The sequence below is a fragment of the Equus przewalskii genome, chromosome 19, assembly GCF_037783145.1.
Source record: "Equus przewalskii isolate Varuska chromosome 19, EquPr2, whole genome shotgun sequence".
Taxonomy (NCBI): domain Eukaryota; kingdom Metazoa; phylum Chordata; class Mammalia; order Perissodactyla; family Equidae; genus Equus; species Equus przewalskii.
Genome location: NC_091849.1, coordinates 36,280,021 through 36,301,096, shown reverse-complemented (window position 1 = coordinate 36,301,096; position 21,076 = coordinate 36,280,021). Strand labels below are relative to the sequence as shown.

The window sequence follows — 21,076 nt, the reverse complement described above, 5'->3', positions numbered from 1 at the left end:
TATTGCAAAAATTTCAAATAATAAAGTCTATAAAGTATTGCCCCCAACCTTTAATCCCATTCCCCAAAGCTAACTTCTGTTAATAGTGTGGTGTCTATCCTTCTAGATCCTTTGTATATTTAGAAATATATACATATATATATAGAATGTATTTTGTTATATATATTGCATAACATTTAATATATATCATATATGCATATGTACATGTAAAATACTGTTTTACATATATATAAATATATATGTAATCCTGAAGGCATAAATTCAGTTTAATCATTCTTAATAAAGATGAGTTAAAGGCCAAGAAGTTGGAGCTGGAACCCAGGTGTTTTTAATTGTCTTTTCCTTTGTGAAAAGCTGCATTCCACACAGAGCTGTTAACATCTCCTGGAAAGGGCTGTCAAAGCTTCCAACAGAGCTCTAAAAAGGCAAAGGCTTGTTCTGATCACTTTTTCACTGTTAACCCCATGTCAACAAGGTCGGTAGATTCTAGGACAAGAACTTAAGCTTAAGTGCTCATGAAGAAAGAAAGGAGTGTGGTCCAGTGCCTGTAGCGAGCCTCTGAATCAGCGCCAAAGACCTACTTTATCTCATCGATTTCATTGATTAGGGAAAGGAGACACAAGAGTTATCAGGAGGGCCTAACCAAACATTTTTGTTGGAAACCCCCTGGAGAGTGCCTAGCTGGTGCCAGTTGCTGGTTTGATGACATTCTGCCTCACTCTGGTTTTCTTTTCCATCTGGACCCCCTGCAGCTATCAATGGGTGTGTTAGGTTTTGGCTTCATTGCCACTTACCTTCCGGAGGCTGCAATCAGTGCTTACCTGGCTGCCACTGCACTACACGTTATGCTGTCTCAGCTGACTTGCATCTTTGGGATTATGATTTCTTTCCACGCTGGTCCCATCGCCTTCTTCTTTGTGAGTAATTTCTACCCTCACCTAGAGTTCCAAATGCCCCTCCCCTTGCCTCCAAAAAGAAGTGGGCCCAAGTGGAGAGACTCCTGCATACGCAGCTGGGTCAAAAGGGCCCTAGAAATAATTTCATCTCTTCTAGACTTATAGTCTTGATAAATTGCAGATGGCAGTTGGACCATGTTCTCAGTTGCCTTAATCATTTAGCCCAGCCTTTTAAACTAACATAATTTACATTAAAATTTGGTCTTTAAGATACTGTATCTATCATAATTCTTTCCATTACATGCCTCATAACAGACATATATCCTAAAACATCTAAAGAATGTAAAATGCTAAGTAGTCCCTGAATGCAAGAATGGCATAGGAGCCTAGCCAAAGAACATATATGGTCTTGGAAAATTAATACAGAAAATTAATAGAGAGAACTCATGGGTCCTTTCCATTACACTGAAACATGTGAAGTGTATTCTCTCTTTATTGGAACTACCATATTTCCATATCTCTTTTTCAACTTAAAAAAAAGTACGTAACCACCCACTTGCTCTCACTGTTCTAATAATGCTCATAAAGACCTTTGTGCCCAGCAACACCGCCTAGGGACTTCTTTTTGGACTGATTTAGAAAGTGTCAATTTCTGGATTTAGGTAATTATTATATCCTTTTTCTAAGCCTCTGTAATTTTGTTTTCTTTCAGAACATAATTAACTACTGTATAGCTCTCCCAAAAGCTAATTCCACCAGTATCCTACTATTTCTAACTGCTATTGTCGCTCTGAGAATCAACAGATGTATCAGGATTTCCTTCAATCGGTACCCCATTGAGTTTCCCATGGAAGTTTTTCTGGTAGGTGTTTTGATGCCCCAAATTCATGGTTCAGATCATTTAAAAATACCTACCTTTTAAAAAAAGTTAAATAAAAAGCAAGTAACTTAGGAAGGGAGAGGTTCATAGAAGACCATAAAAATAATAATTTTTTAAAAACATATGTTGAGTTGTGACAAAGCTGAATACATTGTTCTAAACACTAGCTTATATTTGTAAAACGTGCTTATTTTCAAAGTACTTTTTTCTACTTCCTCTTTTTCATATATTTCACAAATAGTGGTTTTTTCCCCCTTGTGAAAGTAATACATGCTCATGCAAGCAATTTTGAAAAACATAAAGAAGAAACAAAAAAAGGAGGAAAAGAAATTCCTATAGCTGCTCCACCTAAAGTCAACTACAATTGATACTTTTGGATTTTCAGTTATTCACTGCCTCCTTTCAAACACATACACCATAGGCCTAGGCTCAGTGTTGGTGAATTTCTGTCTTCTATGTAGAGGTTTTGTTTCTATTTTAACATAGTTGCCATCATACTGTTTTTCAGCCCCCTTTCCTTCTCACTATACTACCGTAAAGAAATGGAGAGAGAAGAGATGTTAAATGAATTACCTAATCCATGTCACTAGTAAGTGACAGAGCTGGGACTCACCATTGTTTAATGATAATATTTCTTGTTTCTTTTTAACAATATACTGATCAAATTTATCTTTTGCGGTTATAATTAACATTTGTACAATGATAGAGACTGTCATAAACAAAGTCAGCATTTCTCAGGATCACTGAATCCGTGGGTGAGAATTATTTCTCCCTTAAGAAGTGGTCTGTGGCAGAGATACTTAAGGTTCCCCAAATATTCATCTGCTCCCCTGTATCTCCCAGCTGCCCTAGTAGTTAGGCAGGACCATGTGACTTTGGGGCCAAAGCATAGGAGAACAGGTGTGAGACCCCATGTTCTTTCTTGCCTGGCTGTGGTAATCATAGGGGCTGTTATGTTGACAAAATCGAGTCCTCAGGAATTAGCCTGGATCCCTGAGGCACTGCTTGCAAAGAGCCTGCCCTGGAGAGACACTGACCCACAATGGACTTTGTGTGGGCAAAAAAAATAACTGTTACGTGTTAAGACGCTAGGATCACATGGTTTGTATGTTGCCACAGCACAACCTAGCCTATACTAACTAATCCAGGTCTGTACCCTTTGTGATTGAAGGAGTCTGGGAATTACTTTGGAAATTGAGATCAAGCTCTCTCTCCTAACTGCTGTCTACTTCTCATGGAGGTGCATCTTCTTTCTTCCTCGGAGTAGTTGAAAAGCTATTAATTCATAAGGCCAGAAGCTGAAAGGCTGCTTTTACAAAAGACTTTCTAAAACACTGTACACAAATCCTGGTGCCCTGGAGCCCAGAGGACAATGCGCGCATGGAGTTCAGGGAGTGGAGTCAGGGGCAACCTCTCCTTTTCATGGAACCCAGCCCGGCTCTGGCACCTTAGGGAGCTCAGGCTTTGGAGTCACCAGCAGGTGGCATCTGTGACACAGACATCAGCTTTCTCTCTCTCTTTAATTTCAGCTTTACTGAGGTACAATTGACATAAAGTTGAAAGATATTTAAAGTGTACATCATGGTGATTTGATATATGTATACATTGTGAAAGGATTCCCCCATCTAGTTAATTACCACATCAGTCACCTCACATATTTATCTTTGTGTGTGTGTGTGGGGGGAGACATTTAAGTTCTACTCTCAGCAAATTTCAATTATACAATACAATGTTATCAACTATTGTCACTATGTTATAAAATTAGATCCTCAGACCTTATTTATCTTACAGCTGAAAGTTTGTACCCTTTTACCAACCTCTCCCTATTTCCCCCACCCCCCAGCCCCTGGCAACCACTTTTCTACTCTTTGTTTCTATGAGTGTGACTTTTTTTTTTTAGATTCCACATATAAGTGATACTGTGTAGTATTTATCTTTCTTTGTCTGGCTTATTTCACTTAGCATAATGCCCTCAAGGTCCGTCCACATTGTTGCAAATCAATCCTCTCTTAAGAGATATCAGCAGCAGGGCCCACAGTGATGTTCCTTCAAGCGCCCTTAAAGGCAATGAATCTTAACTAGGGTTATAGGAAAGAAGAGAAGCAGAAGTATAGAGGAGGCTGTGGGTTGACTATGGCTGACAGATTGGTGTGTGAACCAGTTAAGACATTTCTTTGGGGAATGCTAGAAATAATTAGGAAGCACCGTGGAGTGAAGTGGGGGAGGAAGCTGAGGTCCAGCAATAAAACTAGCTGGAGACTTAGAATTATTGCAGTTTAGGCATTAAACTTTTTTTGTGACCTAATTTATACTCAAAGATTATTGAAGCCTGCAATACACTACTTATACACATGTCAAGTTAAGTGATTACAAACACTTTCTGCCACATAGCAGGGAATAAAGATGTAGCTAGACCTGGACAAAGACCTCCATGTTCCCCCTGGCAGTGAGGAAAATGGAAGAGGGAGGGTGAGAGCTGCCGTGGCCTAGGGTGTAAAAAGCTTCTCACTGCATCCACGAAGCAACCACTGTTGAGATGTGCTGGAGGAAACTGCACACACCAACTAAGGTGTCCTTAAGATGGCAGTCTCAAATATTAAGGGAAATTTTTAAGGCAATATCTAGGATCCAGGTAGAATATACAGAGAAATAATTCAAGAGTCTCAAAGCTATAAGAAATTTTACATACTATGTGTTCAAAATTTATATGTGTGTATTTGTGTACGTGTATATTTAAGCTGTATGGCAAACATCCAAAAAGCATCAACAGTAGTTGTCTTTGGGTGATTTGTTTATGCTTTTTAATTTTTCATATTTTCTCTATTTTCCTATATGAGCAAGTATTACCTTTATACTGGGAATAACAGAGTTCCTTGGCCACTTGCCACACTTCTTGTTCCTTAACTATATAAAGACCAAAACTCCTCTCTGACTCATTTAGAAGTAAATGAAAGAAAGAAAGAAAGAAAGAAAAAAGCAAGTAATTGCTTTGCTAAAGACCTTTTTCTTTGCGCTGTCAAATGCTGCTTCACATTATCGAGGGTCAGTCAGTATAGTCAACCTACCTCCACAATCCCCCCGAAAGGCTCGTTTGCATTGGTACGGTGTACCTAGATCTAAAAGCTTTTAAAACTGGGGGCTTGATATGGCTGTTACCCGAAAACATGTTTCTATTTGGTCTCGATGTTTAAAGTTGGTGAGGAAAGAGAAGTCCAGGGCATCCATTTGTTCCCATTACTATGTCAGAGGCCAACGCTGAGGTTGCTTTTCATTCTGGCTACAAAGCTAAAAAGGAGCTCAGGGAACCAGAGTCAGGGCGACTTCTGCTGCTCTTGCTCCACTGACCTGGCCTCGCCTCTCTCTCCATCTCTGTGAAGATGCAGAGGGACTGCCACACGTTTCATTCCCTGCCCTCCCAGAGGCTACGGGCACCTCTGTTCCTGGAAGCAATACACAATATGTAGATGATCGTATGTCTTTTTTTTTTTTTTTTTAACTCCTACAGATTCTTGGCTTCACTATATTTGCAAACAAGATAAGCATGGCCACAGAAACCAGTGGGAACTTCATTGATATGATTCCTTATAGGTTGGTAACTCCACTTTCAAGACTACTTTTTCCTTTCTGTTACCTTCTCTTAGCCTCTGACCACACAGCCTGATTGATATTCTCCACTAGCCGTCTCTGGCCCCAGCCAGATTCGGGTCATGGGCTCAAATTCATTTTAGAACACAGAGGTTCGTAAAAAGAGAAGGGCTAGGCCAACCCTCGTTTCTTCTCTGGTCAGCCTCGGGCTGTCTTCCAAAGGTTGAGCCAATCCCCTTACCCAAGAAAACTGTTGGGTGCACTGAATACCAGAGAGACTCACACATTTTCTTCATAGTACACATGGGCCTTCTCAACCTCTACACCTATCCAATTAACTCTCAAGGATGGGACAAGGGATGCGTCTGTTTCCCCAGCCTCGCTCCTGGGGCTCAGGGCTCAGGAGATAGGCATTCCTTCTGTCTTCACCCACTTAGTCTGAATCAGTGTCCTGAGCAACATTATTTTATTACTCTGAGTAAAAAGCTATCTTCAAATAGTCTGACCTATGGAGTCCTTAAGGACTCACAATTAATTTACATTATAATTCCTACCAGTGACTATGGGGCATCAAGCTTGTTTCTGTTAGAAAATGATAATTTCTTTAACCTTGATTAGATGAATCACTTTAGCTAAGAAAGACGATAAACTGCAGTTTCTTGATTCACGGTCAGGCTTTTGAAGAGCGTTGTTCATTTTCTCACACTATTCAATAGGGAATACTGCCAAGAGTCAGCAATACCAGCTAAGCCCCAAGGAGAACAAAACATAGGCTGCTTTGATGCAACCTGATTGAGTTAGTCTCATATCCTACCCATTCTCAGTGAAATCTGATGATGGCTAAATCCATTTCAAATTCTGTTCAATTATAAAAAATATATATGAGCAAAAAAGACCACCTAGGCACAAGGGAATACAATAGAAAATAAGATTTGGTCTCTGCCCTCAGAAAAAAGTAACAAGAACAACAATGAGATTGATGCTTTACATAATTATTTTATTTCATAGTAATCCTATAAGGTAGATATTATCTTCTTTTTGTGGCTGAGGAAACTAAGGCTTATCCAAGATCACACAGCTGGTCAGTGGCAGAGCTACAATTCAAACCCATTTCCATTTAATTCCAAAATCTATGGTTATAACCACTCTGTTAGACTTACTGAGTATGCTCCTGTTTTAATGACTTAAAAACCACACAGTCAACTTTTGCTTATGTTTTATCCTAAGATTCAAAGGTATAGCTAGACAAGTGAGCATTTCAAAAATCTAATTTTAGGTATTGCTTTGAACTTCCTTTTTTATTATGTATTTATCCAAGGTTGCTAAGGACTAGAAAAATTGAACAATTTCAGTTAGTTCTTTCCATGTCCATGTCCCCTTTTAACCTAAACTGCTAACAAAGAATTGATTGTTACAGACAACAGCAGGAAGGAAAAACAGTAGTTTGTGTTCTTACCATACTAAATATTTAAGGTTTACTAACATAGATTTGGGCAATAAATTCCATTTACTGTATACCTCTTTGAGACAGCCATATTCTTACCTAACTTCTTTTTTTTGTGTGGAAGATTAGCCCTGAGCTAACAATCATGTCCATCTTCCTCCATTTTTTATATGTGAGACGCCTGCCACAGCATGGCTTGATAAATGGTGCATAGGTCTGCACCCGGGATCTGAACCGGCGAACCCTAGGCCACCGAGGAAGAGCGCACAAACTTAACTGCTGTGCCACCGGGCTGGCCCCTTACCTAACTTCTTAAACGGGGAAATTTAATAAAAAGTTAAATATCTGCCTTTGAGCATCCTGTTATTCTCACGTCTAGCTTAGTACCTGGAAAAGACCAAGGTGCTTGTAAGTTATAAGTATGTTATAAATAGGAGCTTAAAATAAACATAGTTGGATGGTGAAAGAAAAGATATTCGAAAATATGAATTTAGAATCACGCACATAACAATGATGAGAAACGAGAAGAGGTGCTAAGAGTGATGTTTCCTACTTTAAGGAAAATGAAATTTAAAATGCGTGAACTAATAAGAAAATTTAATTAGATAAGGAATTAAAAGTACATCAAAAATTTCTTTGAAAATAATTTTCCCAAGTGCATTTACTACATTGTTCATTTTACTGAATTTGGATTTCCCACAAAATTTCAGAAGTAAAATTCAATTATTCAATTATTGTCATACATCTGTATCTAGATGAAATGATAAAAATAATCAGAAGAATAAACATTTCAAGTAGCAAACCTTATCTAAAACATTTAGAAGACTTTTTTTTTTAACTTAGAAAGTAGATCTAAAGATATGGAAACCAAAGGATTTTTATGCTTCCAAATTCAGTTTAGAGGATTACTCTAGTATGAATCTACAGGAAAATAACATTGCCCTCCAAATCATGAAGATTTCTTTTCTTTTTTCAGTCTTAATATCATGATTACTTTTTTAATGTTAAACCAACATTGCATCCTGGGAGAAACCTCACTTGGTCATGATGTATTATTTTATATATTGATTTGCTAAAATGATGTCAAGAATTTTTGCATTTGCGTTCATCAAGGATATTAGCCTGAGATGTTCTTTTCTTGTAATATCTTTGTCTGGTCTTGGTATAAGAGTAATGTTGACATCCTAAAAGGATTTGGGATATATTCTCTCATCTTCAATTTTTGGAAGAGTTTCTATAGAATTGGCATTGTTTCTTTCTTAAATGTTTGGTAGAATTCATCAGTGAAGATATTTAGGCCTGGAGTTTTCATTGTAAAAAGGTTCTTAACTACATATTCAATTTTCTAATAGTCTGTTTATTAAATAAAACTGTTATTAAATTATATAATCATTGTCTATGATTCAGGACATCTATTTCTTCCTGAGAATACTTTGTTAGTTTTGGTGACTCAAAGAATTTGTCCATTTAATCTAAGTTGTCAAATATATTAGCATAAAATTATTTATAATATTCTCTTATTATCTTGTTTTAATAACAGCTTTATTGATACATAATTCATATACCGTAAAATTCACCATTTTAAAGTGTACAATTCAGTGGATTTTTAGTATATTCTCAAAGTTGTGCAACCATCGCTGCTATCCAATTTTTAAATATTTTGTCACCCCAAAAAGAAGCCCTGTACTCATTAGCACTTCCACTTGCCCCTCTCCACAGCCCTTAGCCACCTAATCTACTTTCTATCTCTGTGGATTTGCCTATTCTGGATATTTCATATAAATGGAATCATAGAATATGTGGTCTTTTGACTCTGGCATCTGTCACTTAACATAATGGTTTCAAGATCCATCCATGTCATACCATGGATCATTCTTATTTATGGCTGAATAATATTCCATTATATGGATATACCATATTTTGTTAATCCATTCATCAGTTCATGGACATTTCAGTTATTTCCAACTTTTGGTCATTATGAATAGTGCTAGTATGAACATTCATGAGCAAGATTTTCTTTGAGCACCTATCTTCATTTCTTTTGAGTATATCCCTAGGAATAGTTTTGCTGGATTATATGGTAGTTCTATGTTTAACTTGTTGAGGAACGGCCAAACTATTTTCCACAGCAGGTGCACTTTTTACAGTCCCACCAATGCACAGGGGTTCCAATTTCTCCATATTCTCACTAACACTTATTTTGTTATTATTAGTATTATTATTATCATCATCATCATCATCCTCCTCCTAGTAAATATGAAGTAGTGTATTACTCTGGCTTTGATTTGTGTTTCCCTAATGACTAATGCCCTGGTGGTCTAGTGGTTAAGATTTGGTGCTCTCACCACCATGGCCAGGGTTCATTTCCTGGTCAGGAAACCACACCACCCATCTGTTTGGTTGTCGTCCTGTGGCAGCTGCATGTTGCTGTGATGCTGAAAACTATGCCATCGGTATTTCAAATACAAGTAGGGTCACCCTTGGTGGACAGGTTTCAGTGGAGTTTCTAGACTAAGACAGAGTAGGAAGAAGGACCTGACCACCAACTTCCGAAAAAACTGGCCATGAAAATCCTACGAATAGCAGCAGAGCATTGTCTGATATAGCGCTGGAAGTTGAGAAGATGGCGCAAAAAGACCAGGCAAGATTCTGCTCTGCTGTACACAGGGTCACTAGGAGTCAGAATCGAATTGACAGCACTAACAACAAAATGACTAATGATACTGAGCATCTTTTTATGTGCTTACTGGTCATTTGTATATCTTTTTTGGAGAAATGTTTATTAAAGTCCTTTGACTATTTTTAATTGGGGTATTTGTCTTTTTGTTGTTGAGCTATAGGAGTTCTTTATATATTCTGAACACCAGACCCTTATCGGATATATGATTTGCAAGTATTTTCTCCCATTATGTGGGTTGTTTTCCACTTTCTTGATAGATCCTTTGAAGCACAACGGTTTTGGATTTGGATGAAGTGCAATTTATTTTTTTCTTTTGTCACTTGTGCTTTTGGTGTTATAGCTAAGAAGCCATTGCCTAGTTCAATGTCATGATGATTTACCCCTGTGTTTTCTTCCAAGAGTTTTATCGTTTTAGGTCTTAGATTTAGGTCTTTGATCCGTTTTGAGTTCATTGTGGAATATGTTGTAAGATAGGAGTCTGACTTCATTCTTTTGGGTAAGACTATCCAGTTGCCCAGCACCATTTGGTGAAGAGACTGTTCTTTTTCCAGTTGAGGTCTTGGCACCCTTGTTGAAAATCAATTGACAATAAATGTTTGGGTCTCTTTCTTTTTTTTCTACTGAGGAAGATTAGCGCTGAGCTAACATCTGTTGCCAATCTTCCTCTTTCTGTACCTGAGCTGCTGCGACAGCATGGCCACTGACAGACAAGATCCATGCTTGGGAACTGAACCCCAGGCTGCCAAAGCAGAGCACGCCACACTTAACCACTAGGCCACTGGGGCTGGCCCTGTTCAGGTTTATTTCTGAACTCACAATTCTATTCCATTGATTTATATGTCTATCCTTATGCCAGTCTTAATTACTGTAGCTTTGTAGTAAGTTTTGAAATGGAGACGTGTGAGCCCCCCAGCTTTGGAGGCCAGAATGCAGTGGGCCAATATATAGTGCTAAAAGAAAATAATTGTCAACCAGGAATTCTATATTCAGCAAAACTGTCCTTCAAAAATGAAGGAGAAGTTAAGACATTTCCAGATAAACAAAAGTTTAGGGAATTCATTACCACTAGACCTGCTCTGCAAGAAATGTACAAGGGAGTCCTGCAAGGTGAAATGAAAGGGCATTAGACAGTAACATGAAGCTGTATGAAGAAATAAAGATCTCAATAAAGGTAAATGTTGGGCAATTATAAAGGCTAGCATTATTGTAACAATGGTTAGTAACTTCACATTTGGTTTTCTACATAATTTAAGAAACTAGTACATTTAAAAGAATTATTCATTTATGTTTTGGTGTACACAATGGATAAAGATGTAATTTTGTGACATCAATAACCAAAAGGGAGGTGGATAGAGCTATAAAGGAGCAGAGTTTTCGTTATTGAAGTTAAGCTAGTATAAATCCAAATTAGAGTATTATAACTTCAGGATGTTAAATGTAATTCCCATGGTAACTACAAAGAAAATAGCTATAGAATATACACAAAAGGAAATTAGAAAGGAATTTAAATATTTCACTACCAAAAAATCAACAAAACACAAAAGAAGACAGTAATGCAGGAAATGAAGGACAAATAAAGCTACAAGGCATATAGACAACAATTAACAAAAGTAAGCCCCTTCTGAGCAGTAATTACTTTAAACACAAATGGATTAACCTCTCCAATCAAAATACAGAGATTGGCAGAATGGATAAAAACACATTATCCACTATATGCTGTCTGCAAAAGACACATTTTACATCCAAAAACACAAATAGATTGAAAGTGAAAGGATAGGAAAAGATATTCCATTTGAATAGCAACTAAAAGAGAGCAGAAGTGGGTATACAATATCAGACAAAATAGATTTTGAATAAAAAAGTTTACAAGAGGCAAAAGAGGACATTATATGTTATAAAAGGTCCAGTACAGCAAGAAGATATAACGCTTGTAAACATAAGCACCTAGCGATAGACCATCAAAATATATGAAGCAAAACTGGCAGAAGTGAAGGGAAAAATAGACAGTTCTACAGTAATACTTGACAAATTCAATACCCTGCTCTCAATAATGGCTGGAACAACCAGGCAGAAGATAAGTAAGAAAATAGAGGACTTAACCAACATGATAGACCAATCACATCTAACAGACGTACGCAGAATACTCTACTCAACGACAGCATACACATTCTTCTCAAGTGCACATGGGTCATTTTCCAGGATAGACCACATGTTAGGCCACAAATATGGTCTCAATAGATTTAGAAAGATAGATTATCATACAAACTATCTTCTCCGACCCCAATGGGATGAAGTTAGAAATCAGTAACAGAAATAAAAGCCAAGCATTTAAAGAACTACTACCAATCCTTCTCAAACTTTTCCAAAAAACTGAAGAGAAAGAAATACCTCCTACTATTCTATGAGGCCACCATTACCCTGACACCAAAGCCAGACAAATACAAGAAAAGAAAACTTATAAACATTGATGCAAAAGTCCTCAAAAATAACTAGCAAACCAAGTTCAGCAGACTATTAAAAGGATTATACACCACTAAGAAGTGGGATTTATTCCTAGAATATAAGGATGGTTCTACACATGAAAATAGATCAATGCAATACACCACATTAGCAGAAAGGAAGAAAAAAACCATGATCATCTGAATTGATGCATAAAAAGCATTTGACAAAATTCAATATCCTTTCATGATAAAAACATTCAACAAACTAGGAATAGAAGGAAACTTCCTCAAGATAATAACAGCCATATATGAAAAATCCACAGCAAACATAACCCTCAATGGCGAAAGACTGAAAGCTTTTGCTCTAAGATCTGGAACAAGGCAAGATGCCCACTTTTACTATTTCTATTCATCATAGTACTGGAAATTCTGGCCAGAGAAATTAGGCATGAAAAAGAAATAAAAGGCAGCCAAATTGGAAAGGAAGAAGAAAAATTATCTCTGTTTGGAGATGATATGATTTTACATGTGGAAAACCATAAAGATTCCACATAAAAAAAGCTGTTAGAACTAATAAACGAATTCAGCAAAGTAGCAGGATACAAAGTCAACACATAAAAGTCAGTAACTTTTCTATCCACTAACAGTGAACAATCTGAAAAGGAAATTATGAAAATAATTCCATTTACAATAGTATCAAAAAGAATAAAATAGTTAGGAATTAATCAAGGAGGTGAAAGACTTGTACAGTGAAAGCTACAAAACATTGACAAAAGAAATTAAAGAAGACATAAATAAATGGAACTGCGTCCCATGTTCATGGATTAGAAAACGTAATGTTGTTAAGATGTCAGTACTACCCAAAGCAGTCTACAGATTCAATTCCATCTCTATCAAAATCCCAATGATTTTTTTGTAGAAATAAAAAAACTATCCTAAAATTCCTTTGGAATTTCAAAGAACCCTGAATAGCCAAAGAAATCCTGAAAAAGAACAACAAAGTTGGAGGACCTACACTTCCTAATTTCAAAACTTACCACAAAGTTACAGTAAACAAGACAGTGTAGTACCAGCATAAAGACAGACATAAAAGACCAATGGAATGGAATGGAGGGCTCAGAAACAAACCCTTGCATATATAGTCAAATGACAAGGATGCAAAGACCATCCAGTGGGGAAAGCACAATCTTTGCAACAAATGCTACTGGAAAGACTGGATATCTACATGCAAAAGAATGAAGCTGGACTCTTACCTAACACCATATACAATAATTAACTCAAAATGGATCAAAGACCTAAATGCGACATAAAACTCTTAGAAGAAAACATAAGACAAAAGCTTCAAGACATTGGATTTGACAATGATTTCTTGGATATGACACCAAAAGGCACAGGCAATAAAAGAAAAAATAGACAAACTGGACTTCATGAAAATTAAAAACTTTTGTGCACCAAAAGACACTATCAACAGAGTGAAAAGGCAAACCACAGAATAGGAGAAAATATTTGCAAGCCATCTATCTAATAAGGGATTAATATCCAAAATATATAGAGAACTCCTAAAACCCAACTACAACAAAATAAACAACTTGACTCAAAAAATGGGGAAAGGACTTGAATAGACATTTTTCCAGAGAAAATATACAAATGGCCAATAAACACATGATAAGATGCTCAACATCACTCATCATTTGGGAAATACAAATCAAAACTACGAGATACCACCTCATATGCATTAGGATGGCTACTATTAAAAAAAAAGACAGAAAATAACAAGTGTTAGTGACAATGTGGAGAATATGGAACCTTTGTGCACTGTGAGTGGCAATGTAAAATGGTACAGCCACTCTGGAAAGCAGTATGGCAGTTCCTCAAAAAATTAAAAATAGAAATACCATATGTTCCAGCAATTCTACTTCTGGATATATAAACCCCAAAATTGAAAGTAGGATCTCAAAGAGATATTTGTGCACTCATGTTCATAGCGGCATTATTCACAATAGCTAAAATGTGGAAGAAACTGTAAGTGACCATTAACAGATGAATGGATAAGCAAAATGTGGTGCATATATGTAATAGAATATTATTCCGTCTTAAAAAGGAAGGAAATTCTAACATATACTACAACACGGATGAACCTTGAGGACATTATACTAAGTGAAATAAGCCAATCACAAAAAGATAAATACTGCATTATTTCACTTATATGAGATGCTTAGAGCAGCAAATCATACAGACAGAAAGTATAATGGTGGTTGCCAGGGCTGGGGTGTTGGAGGGGAAAGGAGACATTGATTAACGGATATAGAGTTTCCATTTTACAAGACGAAAAGAGTTATAGAGTGGATGGTGGTGATGGTTGCACATTATGAATGTATTTAATACCACTGAACTATACACAAAAAAAATGGAAAAGATGGTAAGTTTCATGTTGTGCATATTTTATCACAATAAAAAAATTGGGAAAAAAACTACAGGAGGGAAAGTATGGATAGAATTGGAAGTAATTTGTATAAAGGACGATGACTAAAATTATACACTGAAAATTTGAGTGTGAATAGAAGGGAATTCATTGAGCTTTTTAGCTCTAAACCATTTTAGATGTGATATCTGCCTATTTTTTTTTTTACTAGGGTATGGTCTCAAATGGTGTAAATAAGCCATTTTTCATTAATCTTTGTGGTTTTGCCTGTCCTATTTGTTGCCCTTGCCACACGGCAGAAACCTTGAACTAGAAGACAGCAGGGCATGTTCTCTTAATGTCTTTTGTAACTCGGCTTGGTGTGCTGGCAGGCTAATGCCTTAGTTGCTATTGTTATCTCTTATTGATAATTAAAAAAAGGGTCAGTCCTGCCCAATATAAGGATGGAGTGGGGGAGGGGTCAATAAATGATTCCTGCTATCCGGGAATAATTCCACCATTTTATTCCAGCTTCGTGTTTCCTGTAACACCAGATTTCAAAATTCTTCCTCAAATTATTTTAGAAGCCTGCTCCTTAGCTTTAGTGAGCTCCTCTCTGCTCATATTTCTGGGCAAGAAGATTGCCAGTTTCCATAACTACAGTGTCAATTCCAACCAGGTAAGAGGGCAGGCCTTTCTCTTTCCTCTGACCCTTAAGTCTTTGTTCTCCAATCTGAGCCTCTTGCTGATGGGAAGACTGGATTCTTCTGTAACCAGAGAGTCACTTGGACTATAATTTGAACTATAATTACCAAAGGATTTTTTGAGAAGTGTGGCATACTTAACTTTGAAGCCACTTGAATTAATGTGAGTGTTATTCACATATCCTAGAACGGATATGGTATAGGGAAGCAGGAAGATAACATATGGCTTCATGTTGTCAAGCCAGCAGAGTCTCTCTCCTCTTAATTTTATTTTCCTTTCCACCAAGTCCTTAGATGTCAACCACATACTGAGGTGCAATAAGAAATACTACGGAATATCAAAATCAGGCTACTAATATAAGCTGGTCTCTCAGAAATAGTCTTTAATTTTTTTTTAAATCTCCAACTATTCTGAGTTTGGCCCTTTCCCTAGAACTCAAAAGGGAACTATGGAAACAAGAGGTGTCCCTCTTGGACTTCTGGGATAGTATAGAAGGAAGGGAGAAAAATAGTACTATGTTTCTCTCTGTCATTTTAAGTCTTAGTGATCACACGAAACAGAATAATAAGGCAAAAGTCTCATTTTTCTCACTTTGAAAAAGTGCTTTCCTTTTGTGATCACTAGCTAAAAATGAAGATTCAACTTAATCCAGAAATCAGATTTGCCATCCTTTTGTTCTTTCTAAGAATATTTCAGTGTTGTCCGAAGTGATGTAAACAACTCTATCTTCATAATAAGAAATAGACAGACCTTTAGTTCAAACTCAAATCAGCATTCTTCACCAAACAGTGGGCCTAAAGTGACTGCCATTTTTTTACAGGATTTAATAGCCATCGGCCTTTGCAATGTCGTCAGTTCATTTTTCAGATCTTGTGTGTTTACTGGTGCTGTAATCAGGACTATTATCCAGGATAAATCTGGAGGAAGACAACAGGTGTGTTGAAATAGAATTTGATCTCTAATATATAAAGATATTTATGTCTATTCATCTGTATATTCGTAGAAGAGGATTATATTCATTTAATCATGTTGCTATTTTAACGTTATACTTGTTGGGGAAGATCTCTTGGAAGAATTTGGATTTCAGGCTTGCCTTAATTTTGCTTAGATTTTGTCTTAAAAGCTATTTGTCAATGTGGAACTTGAAAGTCATTTTCAATAGAAATATTATTCTATGTGAAATGTTTATGTCTATTAGACCACAAAAACCTATTTTCCATGTAACACACCTAAAAGATAATATTTCAGGTAAACTAACCATCACCTATTAACATTTTTTCCTCTGGAGAGATCTATTCTCAGTCCTAGTCTGGGAAAGCAATAATACTACTTTCTCCATCCTGGAAGCAGAACTAGAACTTTCCTGGCTTCCTCAAAGAGCTTGGCAAGAGGCTTTCATGATAGAGAGTAAGGTCTTTGTCTAGATGAGCCTGGGGAATTTATGACCACTCTACCTTTGATAAGAGAAAATTACCTAGGTCAGGCTCTCTTCAGGTATTCCGAATTAGTAAACTAAAGGTACGAGTGGGTGGGAGGGGAGAGGGAAGGGAGAGTGACGGTAGAGAATGATCTAAAGGCAACTCTGTCTCATTGCGGGCATGAGATTTTGTAAGTCCATGTTCACGGGTTTTGAACTGACTAGATAGAATTTACAAGTTGACGACATGGGAAGTGTCCCATCTGAGCTATGTCGCTCAGTGAAGAACTATCAGAATGGAAACTGGAGTAAGTCCAGGCACTGTGTCAGGGTTCAGAAGGTGGAGAAACAGCAATAGAGGTCAAGGACAAGGTTAAGCCGCAGAAGCAGAATAGGAAGATATAGCCATGGCCAGAAACTGAAGTGTCAGAAGAATGGACACTAAATTTTAATGGGGAAAGATAAAGTGTCACAGTCCATGGGTAAATACAGGTAAAATATAAGGTGAAAGCTAATAAAAGTCAGAAGGTTAGGCAGGGGTGCGAGCATGGGTCTAGAGTAAGAACAAATCATATCATTCTATGTGGACTGAGTTTTGTTGTCATTGAGCTTCTGCCAGACACACTGGCCTTTCAAAAGATGTAGCTCTTTTCCACTACTCTTTGACAGAAAGAAGGAAGTTGGGTTATTGTAAAAGGAAGGATGTTCTATGCAAGTGTGCAAAAACTTTGAAATCAAAATGAGAGGCCTTTAGGATAAGAAGAAATGGAAATGGCAATTCCAGACACTAGTTCCCACTAACTTTTGACAGCACACTTTGTTTATTCAGTAGGTAAGCATAACGTAAATTTGAGGAGAAAAGATGTACACAGAAAAAACTAAATCACAGTGCAAGTAAAATTAAGTGCAGAATAAGTACAATAAATAAAAAGTGCCATAATATCGCAAGAAGGAGAATGATGGAGGAAGTGGGACTTAGATGCGTTATTGAAAGAGTGTTAGGATATGTGTAGATGCAGGAAAGGAAGAAGGGCTTCACTTCCGCCTGGGAGTGGCCTTTAGCCTGCCCACAAAGTGCCTGCCTCAAAGGCAGCCTGTGACTCTCATTCGGTTTTCTGCTGCTGCATTGCTCTCCCATGCAGCATCCTCCCCTACCAAGATGTCTCTCTCTGCGGTGCGGTGACCCTTCACGGGGAGGCATGTCCCTAGGGATGCTGGTCAGCCCTTCCCTGAGACCCCGATTTGCCCAGTGCAAATTGCTGGTTCAAGCAGAGAATGCTGCTGGCCCCGGGCCCTGCACGTTGGAGCTGCCCAGCCTCCATGCTGAGCTTCTGATGTGCACTGGCGAAGGCCTCTGAGACTCATTCAGCCTTCTTGAACCCACAGCAGTGAGGTGTTCTCTCCACCCCGCCTCTCTGGGGACTTTTGATTCACTCTGCCTGAGAACACCTCCACTTCTTCAAAGTTCCTCAGGACTATAGCAAAGCAAAGCTCAGGGGCTGGCTCTGAAGCTCTCAAATAGGACCTGCCACCAAGGGCTGCTTTATTATCTTTCTTATCTGGCATAAATAGAAACTGTGTGGATGTGTCTGGATCTCACTTTAATTTTTCCCTGTCTAGAACCCACTCGTCTGAACTGGTTGCAGCAAAACCCATTGCCCCTTCCAGCCGTGGCCTGGGCCTGAGGTGTTGGCAGGCCCGTGGCAGAGGGAATATAAAGAGCCCCAGGCCTGTGGCCAGTTGGGCTGTCCCCCACTCCATCTTCCTGCTTCTCCAGTTCTGACCACTGTGCTTCCCTGTTCTCCATGATTGGGTTCCTTTCCTTGATCTCTGCTTTCCAAGGACTGACCTTCTTGCCTTATTCCCAGACTCCCAGAAATGCTTAAAAAAATGAGTTACTATAAAAGAAAGAAATGTGTTCCCTTTAGAGGAAACATATGGGACAGTAGAAAGAGCCTGGATTTGGACCCGGCTGCTCAGGTGGTTGAAACCTGATTCAGCGGTTCCTAGACGTGTGACCTTGGGCAAGTTACTTTTGCTTTCTGAGGCTCCAGTCCTCATCTGTAAAATGGGGTCAGGATAAGCTTTCAGTTGTGAGAATTAAATTAGATGATCATAGTGCCCATCATAGTGCCTGTCACCTAAGATGTTCAAAACTCATAGCTTCTACCCCAGGTGCCCCGGCCGGCGTTTGGCAATCTACTCTCCTACTTCACAGAACCCAGTACTAATGGAGTAATTGCTGTCTGAGAGTCTGCATGTGGATAGTGCCTGTGGCTTGTGGGAACTCACGTTACCTTTAACCCCTGGAGAGAAGGCAGAGTCAGTCTTTGTTCAAGAAAGCCTGGAAAAAGGATGGAAAAGCAGAGCAGAGCAAAAACAGAGATGTGAAATTCTACATGCTTGCTGTCTGTAGACCCTCTTGAGGCGCTGGGTCTGAGATGCTGAGTCATCAAGCATCGGCCTAAGGCACGGTACCACGGAGGATGGACCCCGATCCCAAAGCCCACTCCTTTGCCTGTGCAGCAAAGGGGGACATGCAATTATTGGCAGGCCTCCCAACCCTCTCTGAGCAGCAAATTTTATGGGATTCGTGGTCATTTTAATCTAGGTTTTATACAGCTTATTTGGGCATCTGCTTGTTTTTGCTTCCTTAAAAATAATCAGAAGAATTTTGGAGGAAAGAAGTAGCAGGAAGGAAAAGTCCTGATATATTTCCCTGTGCTAATTAAAGTAGTTTTTAGGTTTTTTCTATAGTACCAACAGACTGCCTGAAGCTGGACCCTTAAATTAGGTCCAGCAACAGGCTGATAGGTACATCGGCTGGAGGAGCTTATGGCCTCAGTTACCTGTTTCAGTTGCACAGTGTATAAAGCTTTCGCCTTTAGAACTTGCTGAGTTTCCGTTGTAGTGACCCATTTTCCTGAATCTTTCTTCCTACACTTTTCCCATGTGGCTCAACTTTTCCATGTCAGGTTGCTCACGTTAGCTGTGAATCAGCTGGGATGGGGAAGGAAGGAAGTAGGACGTTGATCTCATTGCTATTATCTTCAGTGATGCATTTATACGGCAAACAGCAGTGAGCGGTGAGAAGGAACCCAGTAGAAAGTTATTTTTTTTCCACGCCTAAGTAATACAGAGAAAAATTAGAGAATCATTGCTGAATGGTCATTTAATGGTTCAGATGTGAGGGATTCCCTCAGTTCTTGCTGGTCAACGCCATCATTTTGATTTGTGATTATAGTTTTATTTCTCCCATCCCCCATCACAGTGGAGAATTACACTGCTTTATATTTTTTATTATTAGGGGCATAAACAATGGAAATTTATTTATCTATTTTTATTTTTGTTTTTTTAAAGATTGGCACCTGAGCTAACAGCTGTTGCCAATCTTTTTCTGTTGTTTGTTTTTCTTCTTCTCCTCCAATCCCCCCAGTGCATAGTTGTATATTTTAGTTGTGGGTCCTTCTAGTTGTGGCATGTGGGACGCCACCTCAGCAAGGCCTGACGAGTGGTGCCATGTCCGCGCCCAGGATCCGAACCAGTGAAACCCTGGGCCGCCGAAGGGGAGTGTGCGAACTTAACCACATGGCCACAGGGCTGGCCCCTGGAAACTTATTGATAGAGGATATAATGAGTTCACGACTATGTCCAGAGAGCCTTGAGATTGGAAAGGGAACTATGTTTCTTAGCTTTCTGCCTGTATTTGCCAACCAGAATCTCTGATTACCAAGTCACACGGAGCCCAGAGTAGTCAACCCAGCTGGGGTGGGATTAAGAGCTGCTATGGACAGCACTGCTATCTGCAGCCCTGACTCCTGTTTGTAACTTTTTTTGATGGGAATGCAGCAGAGAGGAACTGAAATAGGTAAATCAGAAGTGATTATCCATGTACTTTTAAGATGAAGCACCAGTGAAGCCGGTAGGTGGGAAGCTATCCAAGCTCCAAACAGGAGAGTGAGGGGTGAGATATTTACTGATACTGGAAGTGGAATGGTTGGATTTTAGTGCTGATGGTGACGAGTCTCCTAGGGCTTTTCCAAACTGTATGAGGAAGGGTTCAAGTTAGGAGGGCATGCGAGCTGGATTTTAGGAGACTTCAGATTCATAGCACAAAGCTATGACAATAAAGATGCAAATACCCAAGACAATTTGGAACTTTCCAGAAAGCATTCTTGTGTTCATTCAACAAGTATTCATTGAACACCTAGTATATGTTTAGCACTTTGACAAGGCCTGAAAATGTCAGTTCGACAAAAGGCATTTATACTGGATGGTTACACTCAACTCCTTTTAAGACAAAAATGGCATGCTTCTCACTAAGCAGAAGGCTTCAGTTGCAGACAGGGACTAATACATTCCTGATGGTCTCTCTCCAACCGGCTCTGTCTCCTCAGTTTGCATCTCTGATAGGCGCAGGTGTGATGCTGCTCCTGATGGTGAAGGTGGCACCCTTTTTCTACAAACTGCCAAACGTGAGTAGAACTGATCAAATAAATAAGTCAAGAAAGACCAGATCTCCAGATTGCCTCTTGGTGGGGCATCTCTGAGGAGAAGTGCATTCAGCTTGTCCCCACGGCTGTCCCAGCCTATCTCTAGCCCCTTTCCTTTAAAATAATAATGTCTA

The 21,076-nt window shown here is 38.7% G+C and overlaps 1 protein-coding gene across 4 annotated transcripts in view; it reads left to right on the top strand.

Annotated features, from left to right (window-relative positions):
* SLC26A8 (solute carrier family 26 member 8) overlaps positions 1-21,076 on the top strand; it is a 67,900-nt gene that overhangs the window by 28,438 nt on the left and 18,386 nt on the right. For 3 of the 4 annotated variants that reach the window (XR_011530066.1, XM_070585987.1, XM_008541603.2), the window contains exons 6-11: positions 753-917; positions 1,609-1,758; positions 5,282-5,364; positions 14,859-15,006; positions 15,853-15,966; positions 20,847-20,924. Coding sequence is in view for 3 of the 4 variants with exons in the window: in XM_070585987.1 (XP_070442088.1) it covers positions 753-917; positions 1,609-1,758; positions 5,282-5,364; positions 14,859-15,006; positions 15,853-15,966; positions 20,847-20,924 (738 nt within the window). In the remaining variant the exon portion in view is untranslated. The remainder of the gene's footprint in view (positions 1-752; positions 918-1,608; positions 1,759-5,281; positions 5,365-14,858; positions 15,007-15,852; positions 15,967-20,846; positions 20,925-21,076) is intronic. The other variant, XM_070585986.1, reaches the window with a different exon arrangement.